General features: G+C 40.3%; 1 protein-coding gene across 2 annotated transcripts in view; it reads right to left on the bottom strand.

Moving 5' to 3' along the window:
- The window catches only part of WDFY2 (WD repeat and FYVE domain containing 2), a 181,073-nt gene that overhangs the window by 7,136 nt on the left and 152,474 nt on the right, over positions 1-21,463 (bottom strand). For both annotated transcript variants that reach the window (XR_004030184.1, XM_030813433.1), the window contains exons 7-10: positions 17,285-17,411; positions 5,065-5,170; positions 1,025-1,126; positions 18-148 (exon numbers count right to left, since the gene is read on the bottom strand). Coding sequence is in view for 1 of the 2 variants with exons in the window: in XM_030813433.1 (XP_030669293.1) it covers positions 18-148; positions 1,025-1,126; positions 5,065-5,170; positions 17,285-17,411 (466 nt within the window). In the remaining variant the exon portion in view is untranslated. The remainder of the gene's footprint in view (positions 1-17; positions 149-1,024; positions 1,127-5,064; positions 5,171-17,284; positions 17,412-21,463) is intronic.

Genomic DNA, 21,463 nt, shown 5'->3' with positions numbered 1-21,463 from the left:
AGGCTGCGGGAACTTACTCTTCGTCTGTGATGGCCTCGTGGCAGCTGTCACAGACCCTCACTTCAAACTCGAAGCCCATCAGGGGGATGGAGGAGCGCTTGGAGCTGCACTTGCCGCAGACGGCCTTCCCACACTTGCGGCAGTGGTGCTGGAGGAGGGAGATAAAATAGATGCTCATCATGGCTCCCTCAGCTCCTGAGGCCCCCGCACCTCACCCCTCCTGGCAAAGAGAGGTGTAATCAACTGCATCCAGGTGAGGATGCTGAACAAGAGAGCCCCAGAACTAAAGGGAACACACTGGTTGTGTTCTTTTTTGGGGCTCTGTTTATTCAACAAGGACTGTTGGGTAACACACTTGACAGGGACACCACCCCACTCTCCTGCTTTCCCTACTCTTGGTCCTTTCCAATGATCATACTAGGAACTACAGAGGAACCACCCAGGGGCCAGGTGATCTTAAAGCGGGGTGTCTGAGAAACTGCCGTCTCAGGAGATTATGGTGCTGGATGAAGGAGAACATGCAAGAAACCTGATTCAATCTGCTGACTTTGGCCATGGTAAGCCTAGGTAACCTAACATTTGATTTCCTTGGGGAAAACCAAACAGAACCATGGAATCAGATTGAAAATGCTGTATTATAAGTAGATCTAAATAACTAAAATTAATCAGAAGGAGGGAAAGTAAAATAAAGAGAGAAACACCACTTATATAATTTCATGGTCTGGTTTCCATACAAACTAAGCATGACACCTCTAATTGTAAGGTGCACTGCAATAGAGGCCACTAGAATTCTAAAATCACATCCCTAACTGCTTACTGGGAACCAACCACTACAGAAACTGAATCCAGTAGGAATGAGCTATGGTAGACAAACAGAGTAAATTACTGTGTAATCACAAGGTGACTCCAGGATCATAATTTACCCTCACCACAACTCCCACCCAGGGGTGTTATTTCTTCTAAGATCACATGGTTGAGCTATTTCCACAAAATTACATTTTGATGAAGCATCCATATCACTCACCTGTCTTAGACCAATTTTCTTACTGTCCCACATTTGCTTGAAGTTCCAGAAGAAAGGCTGATCACACTTTTGGCAGGAATCACTGTCCAACCATTCAGGGGTCTTGCCAAATAAAGCACAGGACAGGTCACTGTGGCCAGCAGTCAGGACAATGGAAACCACTGACCCCGATGAAACTTACGGAGCAATCAGGATGTGTTTATAAGAAACACAGGTGTGATTTCTCAGTCAATCATTCAAAAAATATTTACTGAATGTCTATTCTGTGGCAGGCCCAGGGGATGGGATGTAGTGGTGAATAAGAATCTCCACCATCATGAAAATATGATTAATAATTATTTACATAAGCATAAGTGTGTGAAGGCCCAAGAGGGAGAAGCACAGAGTGCTTTGGCAGAGGGATCACAGGAGCCACCCAGGCTGAGGTTCTCAGACAAATAAGACAACTGAGACCTGGGGATGGCTGGAGCACAGATGGGGAAAACGAGAGATGAGGCTGGAGGGGGCGGTATTAATATGTTTGTTTATGAAACAATTTCTCAAATACCAGCTTATTGCCATTAAAATTATGTAGTAAAAACAAATATTTAAAGACATGGAACATGTTCAATATATAATAAACTAACACAAAACCCCCAGGTTATTAAATAGTATCATAGCACAGAGTTAAGGGAGACTAGGAGAAGATACTTATAAAGTTTGTAACAAACAACTCCTGCAAATTACTATATAAAAACAACCCCTGGAAAATCAATATGGAAATAACAAGAAGCAGTTGAGAAACTGGCAGAAGATACAAAAGATATGAGCATGCAGTTCACAGTCAGGGAAGTCTGAATGGCTAACATATATGAAGAGAGGCTCAAATTTACTGTTAAGCAGAGAATGCAAATAAAAATGAGATACTATTTTACCTCTGTCTCCAAAAGGGCAAAACCAGAAAGGGAGGGAAATCACTATTGGTGGGGATGTGGGATGTCAGAAAACTCCCTGTTCTCCATTAGAAGTATAAATGAGTACAGCTGTTTGGTTATTTAGTAAAATCAAGAATATACCTTCAATTGATCCCACTCTTGGGTTTATGGCCCTGAGAGTCTCACACAGGGCAGGTCTGTGAGGGGACACATATAAGAAGGTCATCTGGGCACTGTGTGTGGTACCAGGGAGTTTGTGCCAGTCTACACGCCCTTTGCTTGGGAAACAGAGAAGTAAAATGTGAATGGTACACACGATGGGGTCCTATGCAGAAGCACCACAAGAAACAGCAGGATGGGAGAGCTCAAAAGGGTTCAATGGCAAAAGCTGGAAATAGAACCAGACTAACAGTACATCAACTACGTAAACTTTTTTTTTTTTTTTTTTTTTTGAGACAGCCTTGCTGTGTTGCCCAGTCTGGAATGCAGTGGTGCAATCTTGGCTCACTGCAACCTCCGCCTCCTAGGTTCATGCAATTCTCCTGCCTCAGCCTCCTGAGAAGCTGAGATTACAGGTGTCTGCCACCATGCCTGGCTAATTTTTTTTTTTGTATTGTTAGTACAGACAAGGTTTCGCCATGTTGGCCAGGCTGGTCTTGAACTACTGACCTCAAGTGATCCATGTGCCTCGGCCTCCCAACAGCTGGGATTACAGGCGTAAGCCACTGTGCCCGGCTGAGTTATGTAAACTTTAAAACACACACAGAGACACACACACACACAAACACACACACACCTTTTATAAGGAAGCATGTGTGTTCAGGACACACATCAAACACATCATAGTGGGTATCTGTGAGGAGGCATTTGAGAGTTAAGGACCAATAAAGGGGAAAAAATAAATCAGCATATTTGTGCTTCTATTTTTGGTTAAAAAAAAAAAAGTCTTACACACGTGTTATGTGTAGAGAAAAATGTTAGGAAGGATGTATGCCAACATGTTCAGAGTGATATTCTGGGTGGTGGTAGTATGAGTAATTGACATCTTTTCTATTTACTAATGAGCATTTTGTAACTTTTCTACCAAGAATGTTATATACTATACTTTTAAAAAATGCTAAAAGTTAACAAAACAAAAATGGATTTCATTAACTGTATAAAACACCTGTTGAACCTATGCGATGTCACTCGATCTACATCCAGCCACTCAAGGTCTTCCATTGTCTGCCCGTATCTTTCAGGTAGCTGCCATCCTCTCATCTCTGACTGCTTCTCTAAACCGCTCATGAGCGTTAATGCACCACATCAACCTATCGTGTTCACCTTGTCCTTACTCTTGCTGTTTCTTGGCCTGCAAAGCCCATGTGCTCCTGCTCAGAGCACATCCAGACTCTGTTGATCCTTCAGCACAATGTTCCTCCCTCAATCCTTCACTGGGAACATTAGCTAATGATGACTCCATCCCTTCTAAAATACCCAGCGCTGATGCTCTAGCATATATCAACTATAATTTCATCATTTACACCATTTAATAGAATTCTGAAGTTTCCTCCTACAAGCCTTTTCTTCCAGAAAGTCTGTCAGTACTTCAGGTTAGAGATGACTTCAATATATGTCACAGACCTCCCAAGGTGAGCATCACACAGCACTTATAACCACGAAGCAGCTCCACAGAGGCTAAGATTAAAACAAAAATCTCAGGAAATTTATGTTTATAAAAATGATACTTGTAAAAAAAATGAATGGAACCATCTCCATTGCTTATTTAGAGTGTTGACTCACTGAATAAGATTTTAAATTAGTCAATAGTATTGGGTGCCTCTATATCTGTGTATCAATAGGCTCATAAACAAGGTTGCTCAAAGAACTGCCCATCAACCACTTGGTTTCATCTCTGGACACCACACTGTTATCCTCCTTTGGCCTCTGTCCATAAAGGGTCCAGGCTATGTGCACCAAAGGAAAAGAATCGGGTCCTTCTCCCCTCCCCTGGTTTGGTTAGAAGGGCCCAGAAAGAAGTCAGGACAGACCAGGTGTGACTGTCCCTAACCCAAAGCAGGCTACCATGCAGAACCCAACCCAGGACATAATCACCAGCCATGCGGGAACATGGTTAGCATAACCGGCACTCATCGCAACGATCCCAGCCTTTGTATTAATGGTGCCAAGTGTAGTTTTCAAAAGCAATGTTCTACAATTCCCCACCTTCTGACAGTAATGATCATTTTGATTAGTTACTAACAGAAGTCCTATGGACTTAAGATCTGAGCAAATAAAGCTTTAATCTTCTTAAGCATATAATTACTGGCGTTTGAAAAGGCATGACATTGTGGGTAATAGCGACTACTCTCTTGAAATGAGACTGGGGTGAGGGCAGGGAAAGAAGGTGGGAGACCGCTTTTGTCTTTTTAAAGTGTTGCTTTTCTATGTAATTTTTGTATCCTGCAAGAAATTAATTATAAGAATGTGCATTGTCAAAGGGAAAGTCTACCCAGAATAATTCTAACGTAATCGGAAAATGGTTAACTTCAAAGTACTTGTCAAAGGAGATATGCAGGAAACATGTTCGTTGTTAAGATGCTCAAAGATCAAAATGAAAGCTCATAAAAAAGAATGTTCTGATAACATGTAAATACGTGCTAAAAAACTAAGGATATATTGATATCTGGGGAACTATTTAGAACATGACTTATAAGGTACAAAATAATTATTTCTAGTATTTCTATTAATACCAAACTAAGAATTCTTGCTTCATCTTAGGCACTATTTTCTTCCATGACATAAATCACGTGAGTCCTCTGTTTTTGTAGGGCATTTTATACCAAAGGACTAATCACCAGGAAATAGATGGTTTCTTTTCCTCACCTGTACTTTTGCTGTGAATGGTGTAACAGATTTAAACAGCTTAGTCTCAGTCAAAATTCTTATGAACTCTCCATCACAGTAATGTTACATGCCAACTTGTGAGGGAAAAAAAAAAACAACCCAAACAACTCCTTTTATGCTATAATTCTTTGACGTTACATGCCTTATTTCATGGTTTAATCATAAAAGAAATAAGAAATAAGCAGGAAGGGGGGCAGGGCTAGAACCACAGGGCCCACCCCACCCTGCTGTGCCACCTACCTCCTGCCTCTCCACGTCCATGTTCCAGACGACAATCCCACCATCACCGCCACAAGAGATCAGCTGTCGCGTGTGCTGTGCATAGGAGAGGGCCTGGACTTTGTCGCTGTGAAAGAAACCAAGGGTTAGTGACAGTTTAGGAGAACAAATGCAAGGCCCCGCAGCAGAAACCTCGGCAAAGTCAGCCAATGTGCTCACTCACTCTGAGCTCCAAGTGTAGATCTTAGAAACCTGATGGAATTTTCAGCAGGCTAAAGGTCAGAAGAGTATCCAGGATTTAAAATAAGTCTGAATGCTCTTTGCATGTTCAGGCCCCAGGAAGAGGTAATCTGTCAGTTACGACATTTTCCTTTAAGGAAAAAAGCTGATTGTTGAATGGGCTGTAACTTCTTATGGGTTCCCTCCTTCCTTAAGGAATCAAAATCTGTAGCGTATGTTCATTTTACATTTGTTCAAGAGTCATGATTTTCCCTTTTAAAAAATTATCCTTGAAGAGTTTTGGAGGTCATCCGTTGAGATGCCCACTGGATTTACCTGACACAGCCAGGTAAACTGTGTTGTCTGAGGTGTGCACCTCACAAGTGGCTTGGGACCAGGCATGCCTTTACTTGGCTCCCAGAGTGAATCCATAGCAGTAACAGACTTGAATTCCACAGGCTCTCCATTTCTCTAGTTTTTACTCTCTCCTGATTCTGTTTTATTTTTCTTTCTAGTTTGTGCATGGCTGACAAGTTATTCCCTCTTGGCGGCAAAAATGATGGAGAATTTATTTAGTTTTATGGTCTGAGTGATTGCTAGCAATGGATTACAGAGGTCTATTCTCTATTGGGTGAGAGAATAGGGTACATAGTTTCTTGGTCTTTTTTTTTTTGTATGTTTGTCTATTTTGAGCTCAAATCAATGAAGAATTTTGTTTCTACTGGGAAGGAGAACAGCTCTTTGATATCTGGACTGGTGATTTTTTTGTGTTTCTATTTATTCTTGATCTGTGGCTGAAGTTGAAAAACTAAAGCTATTAAGCTCCGTGTGTCTATGTGTTTATAATCCAGAAAAGCCTTCACTTCTTGCTGTGTGTGGAATGCTTTCCTATTTCCAGAGGGTGTCAATAAATTGGATTACAATACCTTTTAAATTAAAAGAACTTCTGATTGTTTGATAAACAAGTGCTTTTATAAATTGAATCCTCCTAAAATCACGGGACATCAAACCTCTAATATTTTGAACCTGCTAGACTTAAACATAAAAATTCTTTTAACAGAAACTGCTAGCCAATTCAGTAATATTTTAAGAATCCAAGTTCATAAAATTAAGTTTCATTTGGCAAATGAGACTAGTAACATAGGTTTTAAAATGTTAAATCTTTCTCTGATTTATTAGTGTTGAACAGAATACAAGTGTGCATTTTGTTTTTATTTCTCCTAAATTTATTCAGGATAGCTGGTCAAATGAACTCATACATAATGTTTAAGATTATTAAAAACATAAATTTGTGTTCAGCTGAATTGAATAACTATCCTGAAAAACTTTTTATATGAATAGCAATTATGTTTTGTAGCATATCAACTTAAAGATAATTTCCAAGATCTTTAGGTAACAAAATGGACTAATGTTAACCTGAGCTAATCAATAATCATTGGATACCCAGATAATTGCTAAGTAAGTTAGAATACTGTGACTTTGATTATAAAGTATAATATTAAGTTTATATATGTTTGCTTCTTATTTTTCTATGCTATAGTGAGGCTATACCTTTGAGTTGTCTCAGTACATGAGTTCATTTTTTGCCACTTTAAGGGAATGTAAAAGTGCCTTATGTCACTATGGAAATTTCAGTAATGTGTGTTCATGCGTTTTGCTAGTCTGCTAAAACGATTATATGGGACGATTTTCAATTGTCCGTATCCTCCCTCCTCCTAATTTTCTCTATGAAATATAAATTAGTTTCTTTGGTTAATTATTATAATTTAAATGGGTGGTTGAGATTATGCCAGGAGCATTAATGAAAAAGAAATACAATGGTTTTTGTTTTTCAAATAAAAACAGGGTAGCTTTGTATCAAAGCAGTGGTTCTTGAACTTTTTGGTCTCACAATCCCTTTATACTCTTAAAACTTATTTGACGACACCAAAGAGCTTTGGTTTAGTAAGTGATAATGATCGATATTTACTGTATTTGGAATTAAAACTGAGAAATTTTTAAAATATTAATTCATTTGAAAATAGCAATGACGAATCCATTTCATTTTAACATAAGTCACATATTCTATAAAAAAAAGATATTTTCCAAAACAAAAAATTTTGATGAGAAAAATGACATTATTTAATATTTTTGCAAGTCTTTCTAATGTCTGGCTTAATAGGAGAGCTGGATAATCATCTTTCTGCATTTATCATAATCATAATATCACTTATCATGTAGCTTCTGGAAAACTCCATTGTATACTTTTGAGAAAATGAAGATGAAAAGGGCAATACTAAAGTGTCTATTTGTTCTGGAATATGAAAGAGAAAAATGAAGGACAAAACTTGGAAAGTCAGTTTTACTTGCTTGGGCTTATAATACTTTAGTCTGAAAAAAAGCTATAAGATGCATTACAATTTTGGCTAAGTTCCCTCAGTTTTGATGGCTTGCTTCCTTAGTTTACTGATTAATGCCTACAATGTGAAAGGATGTTCTTTACCTTCTGTGGAATCTGCCTAGCTAGCAGACATTCTATGTCTCACCAGAATTATTTTCAGTACTTTATGTTGACTTGATTAATGCTCTTAAGAAAAAAAAAAAAGAGAGAACAAGGAGTACTCACATGTGAAAAGAATTTTAAATTATTTAAAATTGTGTTATCATCTATGTTTATTTTTAAATGTTTTACTGCTTTGATTATATAACCAGGTATTGCTTCTTAAACACCTGTGCTCCTATCTTACCCTACTTAAAATTCCCTTGACAACTCTTGTTAGAAATAAAGCTCGAAGTCACAAATGAACACTCCAATACTTGATTTCTCAGCAAGGCAAAGTTTACTTCTGCAGAAAGGTGCTGCTCATTAGTCTGGTCACCACAAGAGCACACCAAACAAAGGAAAGCAGCGGCTTTATCACCAACGCATTGGCTCCTACTGCTGTGTCCAGTCCCCACTGGCTAGAGTTGGACTGCACAATCTAAGCTGAACATGGTTGGCTAACTTGAGAAGTGCCGGGATGTGGTTACACTGGTGGGAAAACAGTTTTGGCAGTGGGGGGAGGGGGCGTTGTGATGGGAGGGGTGATTTACAGAGTGAGTAGCAGATGTGGAACGTGGGCTCTATAGATAAAGACTGAGAGGAAGGTTGTTTCCCAGGGCAAGGGAACACAGAGAGTAAGGGAGTCTGGCCTTGAAAGCAGGGAACAAAGGACAAGGGAACCCTTTGAAGAAGAAGGTCTTACTGTATACAACTCTGGTTTTGCCTTTGTAAACTGAACCTCTGTTTTGAAAAAATAAATTTTTTAGGATGTGTTTTATGCCTAAGATTTCCCAGAGAGGTCCTAGAAAATCATAAAGACTTGTTCCCTCATCTTACAAAAACAGAAATGTGGTGAGGCGCAGTGGCTCATGCCTGTAATTCCAGCACTTTGGGAGGCTGAGGCAGAAGGACTGCTTGAGCCAAGAAGTTTGAGACCAGCCTGGGCAGCATGGTGAGACCCTGCCTCTACAAAAATTAAAAACTCAGTCAGACGTGGTGGTACATGCCTGTAGTCCCAGCTACTAGGGAGGCTGAGATCAGAGGATCACTTGAGCCTGAAAGGTTGAGGCTGCAGTGAGCTGTGATCATACCACTGCACTCTAGCCTGGGTGACAGAGCAAGACCTTGTCTGAAAAAGGAAAAAATTTTTTAAAAACAAATGCTATAAATAATTGCATTTGTTTGATGTGTTACTAGGTTAAGAGTAAATGGGAATAATTGTCAGATCAAAAGAGATCCTCAGCCTGCTCTAGGTTAAGTCAGTAGGTAAAAAATTTTATTAGTATTTCAGAAATTACATGTTTTATTGGAAGACTGTGGAGATTTCCTGATGTCATTATTGTCTATGTGTTTTTACCCTTGGAGAAATACTGATCACAATTCTTAGGAAAGAGTTATATAGCATATCCCAACGGGGAATTTTACTTTCCCTCATTCTCATATCATTGGTCACAATTACAAATTAACCCTTAAGTTACAAAATCTCTATAATCTGTAGATAATTTCTGTATTATTCTGATCCTTGCCTGAAGGCTCTGCTATAGAGTTTGTGACTTCAATAAAGGACAGCCTCAGAGTTTCATGGAAAAGAACTATTTGTACTAGGTATTTTAAAATATTGATATTTCAAAGAACAGACTCTTTGGCACAGGCCGCTGAGCTGACATTGCTTAGATAATTTTTAAGCTGTGCCAGTGGATTGAGTCAGGATTTCCTTGGATTTCTGGACCCTTTTTAGTGTGGATGCAGATGGCTTCTTGAATGTGAACTGCTAAACCAAGAACCATCAGAACAAGAATTAATTACAGTTCATTCATAGAACTGAATGAACAGAAGAGGGAAATTTTATTGTGGTTATTTGTCTGGAATACTGTTGATGTTGTTTTAATGTTCTATTTTCTGGATATATGAGGATGCCTTTTCTCTATTTTAAAGCTATCTCTAACCCACAATTTCGTAAACTCTGTTATTATAAGTTAAATCAAAACATTTAAGAAATGATACCCAATTCTCACTGATTGCCCAGAATTTAAGAAAACTGTTACAGAGATTCCTTAATTTTCATGGAAACATAGTTATTTGCATCGATTCAGTGAGAATCTATCTGCAAGATATAACTGGGCAAATCAACTGTATAACCTGGGTGTCATGTGTGAGAATGATGCTCACTGAATCAGATATGACTAGCCACTTTAAGAACTCATAGAGCCAACTTACAAAGCCTTCCCAGGAAAACTGGCCTGGTACCTGATTTACAGGGTCCTGGCCTTACAGCTGGTAAGGAAGGTACCAGGCCAAGAACCTAGCAAATGGTGGAAACTTTGAGGAATTCAACTGTTGTTGCAAATACTGTAGGTGAAATACAGTAGAGTTTCTTGGGCTTGGTTTTCTAGCCTTGGTATGGCAAATTTTAGAGGCTTTGAAAAGTCCAGTTCAGCGGTGGCTCACGCCTGTAATCTCAGCACTTTGGGAGTTCAAGACCAGCCTGGCTAATGTGGAGAAACCCCGTCTGTACAAAAAATACAAAAATTAGCTGGGCTTGGTGGCGCATGCCTGTAATCCCAGCTACTTGGGAGGCTGAGGCAGGAGAATAGCTTGAACCTGGAGGTGGAGATTGCAGTGAGCCAAGATCACACTATTGCACTCCAGCCTGGGGGACAGAGTGATGAGACTTTGTCTCAAAGAAAAAAAAAAAAAAAAAGAAAAGAAAAGAAAAAGAAAAGTCCAGTGCAAGATTCTTTATAAAAACTTCCAGGTAGAAGTAAATTTTGTGGGCTTAACACAAAATTGTTGAATACTGTGTGGCTCTGGATATGCAAAACAAATCCGAGTGGCCTATATGGTTAATTAACACTTTACTGTACCAATATAAATAATCAGGACTAACCTCATGAGACCAGCCTGGGTTTTTTTTTGTTTTTTTTTGTGATGAAGGATAATCATTGAGATTATTATGATCACAGGGGAGGAGGGGGGAAGCACAGTCAGGTAAACTGAGAAAGATTTGAAATGGGCAAAAAGTGATCACACTGGGTATCTTTTCAGCAGAACTTCAGGTGTTGTCTAGCACACTCTTCTGGGCTATCTGATTCTACAGGGGACTACACCTTTTAGTATTTTTACTAATCTATTTACAACTCTATAAAGAATACTGATATTATTGCAAACAAATCTTGTCCAGTGAAGACACACCTAATCCCACACCCCACCCTGCCCATGGGAGAAGCCAGCTGTGCATCTGCTAACAAATTCATTTTCACATTCTCCATTGCCTATGTATGTGTCTACTCTTTGGATTTTCCTTTGGACTGTAGTAACCACTTACTTCGCTAGTTAATTAATTATTAATTAATGCCTAATATAAAATCTTTGACATGTATTCATTTTTTTAAAAGCCAATTGGGTTTTCCCTATCTCTCCTGGTTGTTATTTCACACTTTTTAAAGTATAGAGTGCCACCACTGTGACACTCAAGGGCAAGAAAAATCTATCTAGTTGCACAGACTCGTAACTCTATGATTTGAACTACATTTCATTTGTTGAGGCATCTTGATACACATCAATGATCTTGTAAAACCAAAATAAGCTACATAAGGAACTGCTTTGCCACTCATAGCTGGCAGCAACATTCAGCAACAAATACATAATTTATGGGACTCCAGTGCTGTTAATATTCTAACATAGAACAGTGAAACACAGTGATGAATGCTGGATTCCAAGTTTGATAATAAAGCTGCTCTGGGACTTCTTGATTTAGGGATTCAAAATATAACCACCTTTCAGTTAAAAGCTAGGTGAGGGAACATCCCAGGTTTACAGGTTAAGAGTTACAAAGAATGAAAAGATACCTTCTAACATTCATGTTTCAGCTGACATCACTGTAGCATTTATACTAGAAAACATTTCAAACTGGTCATTATTTCATGGATGAGTGTTACCATGTACTGCACTGCAAATGCTCTTACAAGTGCACAAAGCCCCCACTTTTCACAACCACCAGGATCTGCCATCTATAAATACTACAGTTAGTGGGATGGCCTCATTTCCTTTCTCACCAGTCTTAGCAGCAACATATGTCTGTCAGGTCCAAACATAATTGGAGGGACTACTGCAAAATGAAAATACAGAGTCCCTTTAAAAAACTTGATTAAGAATTACAAGATGGTGGCAGCAGCTCATTAAACCAAGTGTGAGGCCCTTCTAAGAATGGGGCCTTGTGTGACTGCACACGTCACATGCCCATGAAGCCAGTCCTGTGTCTGATGATTAAGGGAGAGGGTAGAGAAGGCCTTATCCTTTTTAGAGAAACAGATCTTAGACACAAGCTAACATCTGTCCAACGGTCAACTTAAGCCTTTCTTCATCCCTCAAGAGTAAGAGGAACTCAAATGCATAGCATTGTTCATTACTTTGATGAAAAGTTTAGGTTATTTAGTGGGCATCTAATTAATTATGCTTCTACTACCAGAGATCTCACTCTCCTATATGCATAAGTCTTCCAAGCTCCAAGGACCAGAGAAGGCTATGAGCAATCCACGCAAGTGAGATCTCCCAGACAATAATATCTAGGGTCATCCCAAGCCAAAGCACCCTAAAAGGGATCTGCTTCCTCGGGGATCCTTGGCCCACTGCCAGGCTAAACCTGAACTCAGGGACCCCCGTCTGGGGGCACTGGTTTGAGCACCAGCGATGTTCTGCTGCTTGGTGGCAGGATGGAGGTTCAGATTAGGCTCTCGCCCTCTGTCCACTTGTATTTCCTAAACCCACTGTATTTTAGTTCATGCCATTCTCTGTTCTGGGTAACCTCCTAATCCTGAGAACTATGAGAATCTCTTCATCTAACATCCAAACCAAGAGTGACCCCCGCACTGAGGCCTCCCACTTTCCAGTAAAACTGGCGAACGGTGCCACCTTTGCCTATTTTCATACTTCTAGCACATCTCCACAAAGGCAGGGCTATTTCCTAACTCACTTTTGTGTCCTGAGTACCTAACACAAAGTCTGGTATGTAGCTGGAGCTCAGTAAACATGTGTTGACTGAGTTATGAATATATGTTAATATTTCCACAGGAAATTCTACAGATAGAAATAGTAGTCAGATCCCAAGGCAGGATTTTTGACTTGGAATTTTTTATTAACAAGAGTAATCTTAATAACCGTCATTTAACAGGCCTGTAGTCCTGGGCTGATTATTTTATATGCATTACATCATTTATATTTTTTGACAACCTTGTGAGGGTTTTTCCTTCCAATTTTGTCCTTATTTTAGAGATGAGAAAACTGAAGATAAGAAAGGTGCAGTGCCTCGCCGGAGGCTGTAGGCCATTGGCAGAAGGGCCAGCTCAAATATAGTTTGACCTGACTCAGAGGCCTGCACACTAATGACCACATTTTCCAGCCCTTCTGTCTTTGAGAAGAGTCTACCTTCTATGAAAACTCTCATAGCTGATATTTTGATCTATTATATGTTTAGCTAAATAGTTAGAAATAAAAAAGACATCTGTTCCCCTCTATCTTAACAATTCCCTAGCACCACAGTGGGAAATGCTCTTAAATCTCACAGATTTGAGCAGAAAGAAAGCTGTCATTTGTACTGATCCTTGTCCTCCTGTCCTCTAACCCAGAAGCTGAATGCAAGAATTCTACTCCTTTTATAACTTTCAATGCAATTTACTTGATACAGGGGGAAAAGCACAAATTCTCTCAATGTATATTTATTTACAAGTGGCCTATTTCTTTACCAAAAGGCTTTGAGGACTCTTATAACAAAATTCTCATGCGTGGTAAGAGTAGTAAGAGAGAAATCAAGAGCTTGGATTTTGGAAGGAGAAAGCAAATACACAGACTGGAAGTGCCAAGGGTCATGGCTGTGACCTAGCCTCACATAAGCTGCTGAATCCAGTCTTGGTGGAGGGTTCCAACATGAGGAATAGCAAAGATCTTTACTGGTGCTTTAAGTCAGGTTATATTAAATTACCATCAAGTCTTAGAAGGATAGGAAAACACTATTAGAAAGAAAAATTATGTGCATGAAGTTGGTCATGAAATGACAGTATTATGTAAGAATTTAAAAGGGTTCTAAAAAGACCAAGTACCGTTATTAGCTATGACAAGGTAGGCATGGGACAATAAGTGTCCAGCTTTATGTTTCGGTAATAACCATCCAACTAGTAACTGACGCTTGCAAACATAACTGGTCCCAGAATCTGGAACCTTTTTTTTTTTTGCCCTTCCTCCCACAGAGCTAGCACAGCACACAATCACGATCCACTTGCTACAGGGAATAAATACACCAGAATGCTTCCAATGCAGATAATATTGTATAAAAGAATACTTTCTTAGCTTTTTTTCCTTTGGACTTGGAAACAGTTTCACTGTCATCAATCACTTTCTTTGGTGCTAAAGCTTTCTCTGCTTTATGGGATTTTTACACACCAAATCAAGCTAGTTATAAAAATGTCACATTTTCTGTTGCTGAAGGATGGTAAGAAGCTGTGGAACTCAGAACAGAAGACATATGCAACTGTCCCTCAACAGAATGGCTGGACATTTCCATACCAAGGAAAGGTAGTCTCCCTATCCTGGGGAGGCCAATCTGCTCTCCCCGGTTTCCAGGCTCACCAATTATGCCCCTAATTTGGAACTCAGGCCACCATCAGTCACTTTAACCAGGAACTGTAGGAAAGCAAAGGGCAACCTTGAGGCCTAAGCATCAGCACACATCACCAGGCATGTCGGGGACCATGTGTTAGTCAATAAATGTTCACTTTAGTATCCCCAGTGCCTTACTGAGGGCTGGGTATACGAAAGGTGCTAAGCAGCTCCCTGCTGGACTCAATTAAGGTTCAGAGACCTAAGCCACCAGCTGGGGTCTTAATATTGAATATTAATATTGAATACCTCAATATTCTCTTCTAAAAATGATATCTGAGCTCTCTCTTTTATAGTGTTATTGCAAAATTAAACGGAGTCTGTGTGTTTTGAAAGCTCTTTTTACAAAATATTAGGTGTACTCAAATATGAGAATCACTGAATGCCAGCAGCTGACCTTCAGGGTAAAGGAATGGCGGCTGCGAAAGTTGTTCCCTGCCTGCCTGAAAGTGGTCTCCTTTTCTGCCAGATGATCCCGAAACCTTCTTTCCATGCCATCTCCCTACTTCTGGCGGCTCCAGGGGCTTCTCTATCCCCACCCTGGCATTCAGACTCACTCTAACAGAGTGACACTGACTGATGCTGAGGAAGTTTAAATTAAATTTTGGAGGACCTGGCTCTGTGATACCACAGCAACCCCTCCCCAGGGTTAAAACCTGATGACAAGGAGTCCCTCATAGAGCTCACTTTATGTATTACTAAGCTTGAATTAAATAAAGCACCAGGCAAAGGCCTTCTGCCCTTCATCCTGTGTAAAGCCACTTCTGCCTGGTGGCTCCTGATCTCAGCAGCCTGCCTGCTTACCTGTGCAAGTTCTAAGGGCATGATTCTATCAGCATGGACTCCAAGCAGGGTCTATTCCATTTTCTAAAAGGACAAGTCTGTACTTAGAAACTGGAAGACCTATTTGTTAAAGTTTTATTTTTCTAGGACTGAGAGACTTATCTAAACTTTATAGCTTTTCCTTTCTTAACAAACTGTAGGCGTAAGTTTCCTAGAACCACATTTTCCATTCAGGTCAAGGGCCCTTTGCACACAGTGATGCTGGTGTTAAGCACTGCTGCAGTTCAGCATCTGGTGCATGAAATCATGCAAGAGTGCTTGCAGTCTTTATTAACCACTGTGTACAAATAAAACTAGTTAGGAGTGAAACTGAATGAGTCCAGTAAATATTAGTCATCTTCATTCAAAACCTGCATTTCACTTCTCTGAGAGAGTCCAAGTTGGCAGGAATTACCTGGCAGATTAGATGATAATAGTGTTATTAAACACAACTGTGCTTTGGCTTTTTTTTTTTTTGAGACGGAGTCTTGCTCTGTTGCCCAGGCTGGAGTGCAATGGTGTGATCTCGGCTCACCACAACGTCCACCTCCGAGGTTCAAGTGATTGTCCTGCCTCAGCCTCCCGAGTAGCTGGGATTACAGGCACGCGCCACTAGGCCCAGCTACTTTTTGTATTCTTAGTAGAAACGGGGTTTCACCATGTTGGCCAGGCTGGTCTCAAACTCTTGATCTTGTGATCCACCCGCCTCGGCCTCCCAAAGTGCTGGGATTACAGGCGTGAGCCAATGCACCCAGCCCTGGCTTCCTTTTTTCTTCTCTTACATGGATGATGTGAACTCCTTCTACAGGACCTGGATGTGTGTTCCCTTGTCATAAAGATGAACATAAGGGAATGATTCCTCTAATGAACTGATGACAAGGGCTGAGTGGCCCCACAAGCCAGGAGTGACCCCAGACAGCTGTTCTGTTCTCCAACATGAGAAAGAAGGGCTTAGTAGCTACTTCTCTAACACTAAATTCTAAAACTAAAACAAGTATTTGTGTACATGGGCCCTCCAAAATTTAATTAGTTTATGTCCAACAATTCCAAACTAGATTTAACTATTTAGGAGAATATTTTGAAACTAGAGTTTCCAAGCAGATTTACAGGAAAAGCTAATGTTGCTTAAAACCAGTTAGTTCATAGAAGCATTACAAACATTTGTTTATGGCTGTCAAGGGTTGCTCAATATCGTTTTGAAAACTTTACAAGTAAAAAACAATTCAGATGAGCACTAGAGTTGTAAAGCAGATCTAACATTCTTTTATGCAAAAAGATTAGGCTTTGCCCCCAGGGACAGCAAGGCATCTCAGTGTGTGGGCTGAGGGTCACCAGTGGGGAGTTGCTTGGGAAGCTTGTCAAAGCACAGATCCACACCGCTCCTGATGGCAACCAGAATCTTAGCAGACAGGGACCGGGCATCTTTTCACAAATTCCTCAGAGATTCTCTGTACCCAGCAAAGTTTGAGAACTGCTCCAAGGAAATGCAAGCCTTTCTCTGTACTTCCTCTCAGCCCCCTAAAATCTATCCTTTAAGGAAGAAGAGCCTGACATGAATCAAGGCAAGTACTCAATAAATATTTGGTCAAGTACAAAATGTACTGTGAAGGATCTTACCTCTCCTCTTTTCCGTATACTGCCAAGGAGCTTGAAGCCACATTTGAACTCAATTATATAAATCTTGTAAGCCTTCACAGCTTGTATTTTTAAGCTCTTTTTTTCCTCACTCTCAAATTTTTACCGTTATATTCTTCCCAGTTCTAATTTTTACCTTTTATTTATTCACTGCCATTACTTTATTTTATAGTTTTTGTAAGCACTCTCAGATGCTCTGTAGAATAAAATGGGGTATAAGTATATAAACACAGTTTTACACAAGTTATAAATCAAAGTGGCCAGTATTTGTGTTCCCGCCATGTTCTTTCCCATGCTAAGATCCTGCCATAGAGACTGGGCTGCACTCCTTTGTTCTAGCTGTCAGCTGAGAATCTTTTCTCAGAGTCTTTATGAAAGCACCAGCAACCTTACTTGTGTCCTTGGAGCTCGATGGCTGTTCCTTTTCTCCCACCGATGTCCCACATGATGACAGAGTGATCTGAACTGCCTGAGAACAACACCCGCTGGACTGGGTCCCAACAGAGAGCGGTCACCCCACCTGAGAGGACAGACACAACCAGACATCAGTCACAAGGTAAGACTCTTACCCACCAAAGAAATGTGAATGCAGCGGAGACAGGACCTAGTGCAGTTCCTGGCATACAATAAATTCTTATTGAAAGAACAATCAAATAAGTCCCCAAAGAGAAAAAAGTTGGCTCCAAGGAAATTCCCACCCTTTAAGCATTTTTCACCAACATTTCATGTACCATAAAATCAATTACTGTAAAGACCAAAAGGAAATAAAAAGGACAATAAATTGACCTTCAAAAGGGAGACATAATTCTAAGAAGAATGGAAAATATTGCACTGTTTGGAAATATTAACCACATTTTCTTAAATGCTCCCTACCTCCCACCCCTGACAATAACAGATGAGAAGGAAATGGGTTAACAAATGCTCAATTAGATTTTTTATTCTTGAATATCAGATTTAATTAGGCCACAATATCAGAATTTAAAATTATGTTTGCTCTTTGGGAATTTTAATTTACAGATTCCGGGCAAACTTCTTATGTTCTTAAATGTCAGTTTCCTCAACCGTAAAATGCAGATGATGGTAACACCATGACCACTATGACTATTACTAAGAATGGTAACATCAACCCAGCCATTACCTACTTCATAGGGTTGTGGTGAGAATTAGATCAATTACACAGGACTGTTCTACCACTCTAAACTTGTTGTGCAGTATAGCTGTGGGTTATTAGGATTACTGTAGTGGTATGGCTATAAAATATTATAATAGATTTTCTATGGTAGTCCCTTTGTAAATCAAACCCTTATATACTGAGAACAATAATAATTTTTTCCACTTAAGATGTGCACAAAGCCTGCAAACACTTAAGAATGTCAGAAATACTCATTTTTTACATTATTAAAAATATTGTATTCTGAAAAGAACATAAAATAGCTTCTCATTTGTTGGAATCTGACATTTTTCTTATTGAGATTATCAGTTTGTTCTAATGAAGTGCTATACTTAAGAGCTTTCAGGGAAGTTTCTCTCATACATTTGTTTCAGGAGAATACTTTCTTATTTGTCATATGACTCTTCTTAGTAAGATTTTTTTTAAGATCAAAAAGTGGGGGGAACCCCAAACTCTACTATTCTGGATTATGCTTCCTAGCATCTTCCTAAACCTGCACGCCATGCTGCTGGTATACACTCCTGCTCATGTAAGAATAAACATGGCTTCCCCGAGTGCATATGTGGTTAGCCACTGCATGCAGCCCAGCCCTCACCCCCAACCACCAACATTCCCCACAACAGCAATCAAACACAGTGATGGGTGCAGACAGGCCGCTCACGGTGTTGTCTGTTAAACTGTATTGTCTGCTGAATGAATGAAGGAGCAGATGAATGCAAACATAACGATCATTTTCTCCACTTCACACAAGTTCTTGCTTAAAGGTCACCTCCTCAGAAACACCTTCCTTGACTACACTCATCACTCTCCTGCTTATTTTTTTTTTTTAATTGATTGTCTCCTGCCCCAGTAGAATAGAAGCTCTAGGAGGGCTGGAACTGTGGCTTTTTCACCACAGGATCACCAAAACCTAGAATTCTGCCTGGCTTACCTACAGCGAACACTCAATAAGCCTGGACAAATGGGCAAATGATTGAATGAAGGAGTAAGAATATGAAAGAAACGCTGGCTTTGTTCTTGGCAGATTAAACAGGCATATGACATCTATTAATGGGTTAATATTAGATTAAATGGGTTAATTAAATGAGTTAATATTAAATGGGTTAATATATATAAGCACACAAAACAGTACCTAGCGCATGGGAAGCATGTGCCTGGCTGACTACTATTGTTAATGTGATGCCTGCATCTGTTCGACTGCTCATATCTTTAGGTCATGGAATACCCATCTCAAGGACAATCTCTGAGATGGTCTTGCTTGACTGACTAAGCCACTCCAACGGGGGGGGGGCTAGATAAGAGAAAAGTGGCAAGTGTTTGATTTCCCCTAGATAACACGTGAAATGGGTAGCTTAGGTTCTTTAAGGCGTCGTTATCAGATTTAATAATGGTGGGCACTGGTAAAAAGAATGATTAGAAAGGCTTACTTGACTCAGTTAAAAAGACTTAATTGGAAGGTTGTTCATTCTGTCAGAATCAACATGGAAATATTGAAATAGGGCTTACCATGACCCAGGTGACAAGATACCTTTAGACTTCCCTGACCAATATATACCTACACATCTAAGAACACTGCACCATGGGGCCGGGTGCGGTAGCTCACGCCTGTAATCCCAGCACTTTGGGAGGCCAAGGCGGGCGGAACACGAGGTCAGGAGTTTGAGACCAGCCTGGTCAATATGGTGAAACCCCATCTCTACTAAAAATACAAAAATTAGCTGGGTGTGGTGGCACGCGCCTGTAGTTCCAGCTACTTGGGAGGCTGAGGCAGAAGAATCGCTTGAACCCAAGAGGCAGGGGTTGCAGTGAGCAGAGATCACGCCACTGCACTCCAGCCTGGGCAACAGAGTGAGACTCCGTGTCAAAACAAAACAAAACAAAACAAAACAAAACAAAACAAAACACACTGCACCATGAGGAGCCAGCTCTCTGCCTTCTTTGTTGGTGACTATGGGATGAGGATGGTTTATGGGAACAGAAGAGAAAGTTTGGATATGGTATTATAAGTGTACAGGCTCTGGAACCAGAATCTAGTCTTAAATCCCAGCCCTATCTTTATTAGGTATAGGACCTTGGGCAAGTTACTTAATGCTTCTGTGCCTCAGAAGTCTCATCTGTAAAACAGGAATGATAATAGTACCTAACCCACAGTATTGTTGAGATTAAATGGGTTAATATATATAAACACACAGAACAGTGCCTAGCACATGCGAAGCACCACTCAACAAATGTCAGCTACGATTACAGTACAGGAGACCTCATCTATACAATCTCTGTGACAGTGTCCTTTGTTGAGTTAGCCTTAAGGCAGTGACCAGCTTATTCTATGCTATCCCAGCCATCATGAGATCAATTAAGGTCTTAAAAACAAGACCAATCTCTAGCTTTGTCACATTGTATCAGGCCAGAAGGGGTCAGGGCTAGGAAGGGGAGTTCTTGGTAACACAGAGAGTTAGGAAGGGAAATAGATAATCTGGTTAAAGCAAGTCAGGGTATATTCATAAGACCTTCCCAGGGCCCAGAGTGGAAGAGATAGAAGGAAAAGCTGCAAGACAAGAAAAAGTTTAGGATGGTGTAGGGAGTAAATAACTCTGGGGTCCCATGCCTGCTCTATGTAAATGTCCTAACAATGAGGTCATTTGAAAGTTGGCCTATAAATGATAAATCACAGCATTCATTTCAAATCAGTTCAACAAGCATGTATTGAGCCTCTTCTATGTGGAGGAACTGTGCTAGGCTCAGCAGATACAATGAAATAAGACTTAGATTCTACCTACCAAAAATGTACAATGATAAGATGATGGATTACTTTTGAGAACAAGAAGAGCATGCACGTTATGTTTGGTCAAGCCATTCTCTTACGGGATATGTGACTGCTTCCCCTGTCTGGAATGCCTGTCCTGCCTTTTATCACCCAAGTAACTTTTCTCCCTCCAGGAAGCCTTCCCAACACCTTCAATCCAGGTGAAGTTCCAGTCTCTGTGCATATCTCTATTGTTACACAGACCCCACTATATTGAACTTGGTTGGATTATAAGTCTGTCCCCACAGCAGACTTTGGGTTATGTATCTTTCTATTCCAGCACAGCACACAGTGACTGGTATGCAGCAGGTGCTCAGTAAATGTTTACTCAACTGATCTGCTGCATTGAGTGGCAGAGAGAAATAGGAGGACAATAAGCAAGAGGCATCCAGGACAGCCTGGGAAGGGGGCTGGTGGGAAGGCTGTGCAAGACACCAGGATCAGAGATGCAGTGGGGAGAGCTGCTGATGGAAACGGCCTCTCCATTCTAAGGGAATTTTTCCTGCACCTCTCTGCACACAGGGCTTCCTGATGAACTGTATAGTTCTTTCTCCTAACACTTCTGGCCGCAGAGGAAGTCAACCACCTTCAGCTACCC

Source organism: Nomascus leucogenys, chromosome 5 (genome assembly GCF_006542625.1).
Source record: "Nomascus leucogenys isolate Asia chromosome 5, Asia_NLE_v1, whole genome shotgun sequence".
Taxonomy (NCBI): Eukaryota; Metazoa; Chordata; class Mammalia; order Primates; family Hylobatidae; genus Nomascus; species Nomascus leucogenys.
The sequence above is the reverse complement of the archived record's forward strand: the minus strand, read 5'-3'. Positions and strand labels throughout refer to the sequence as shown.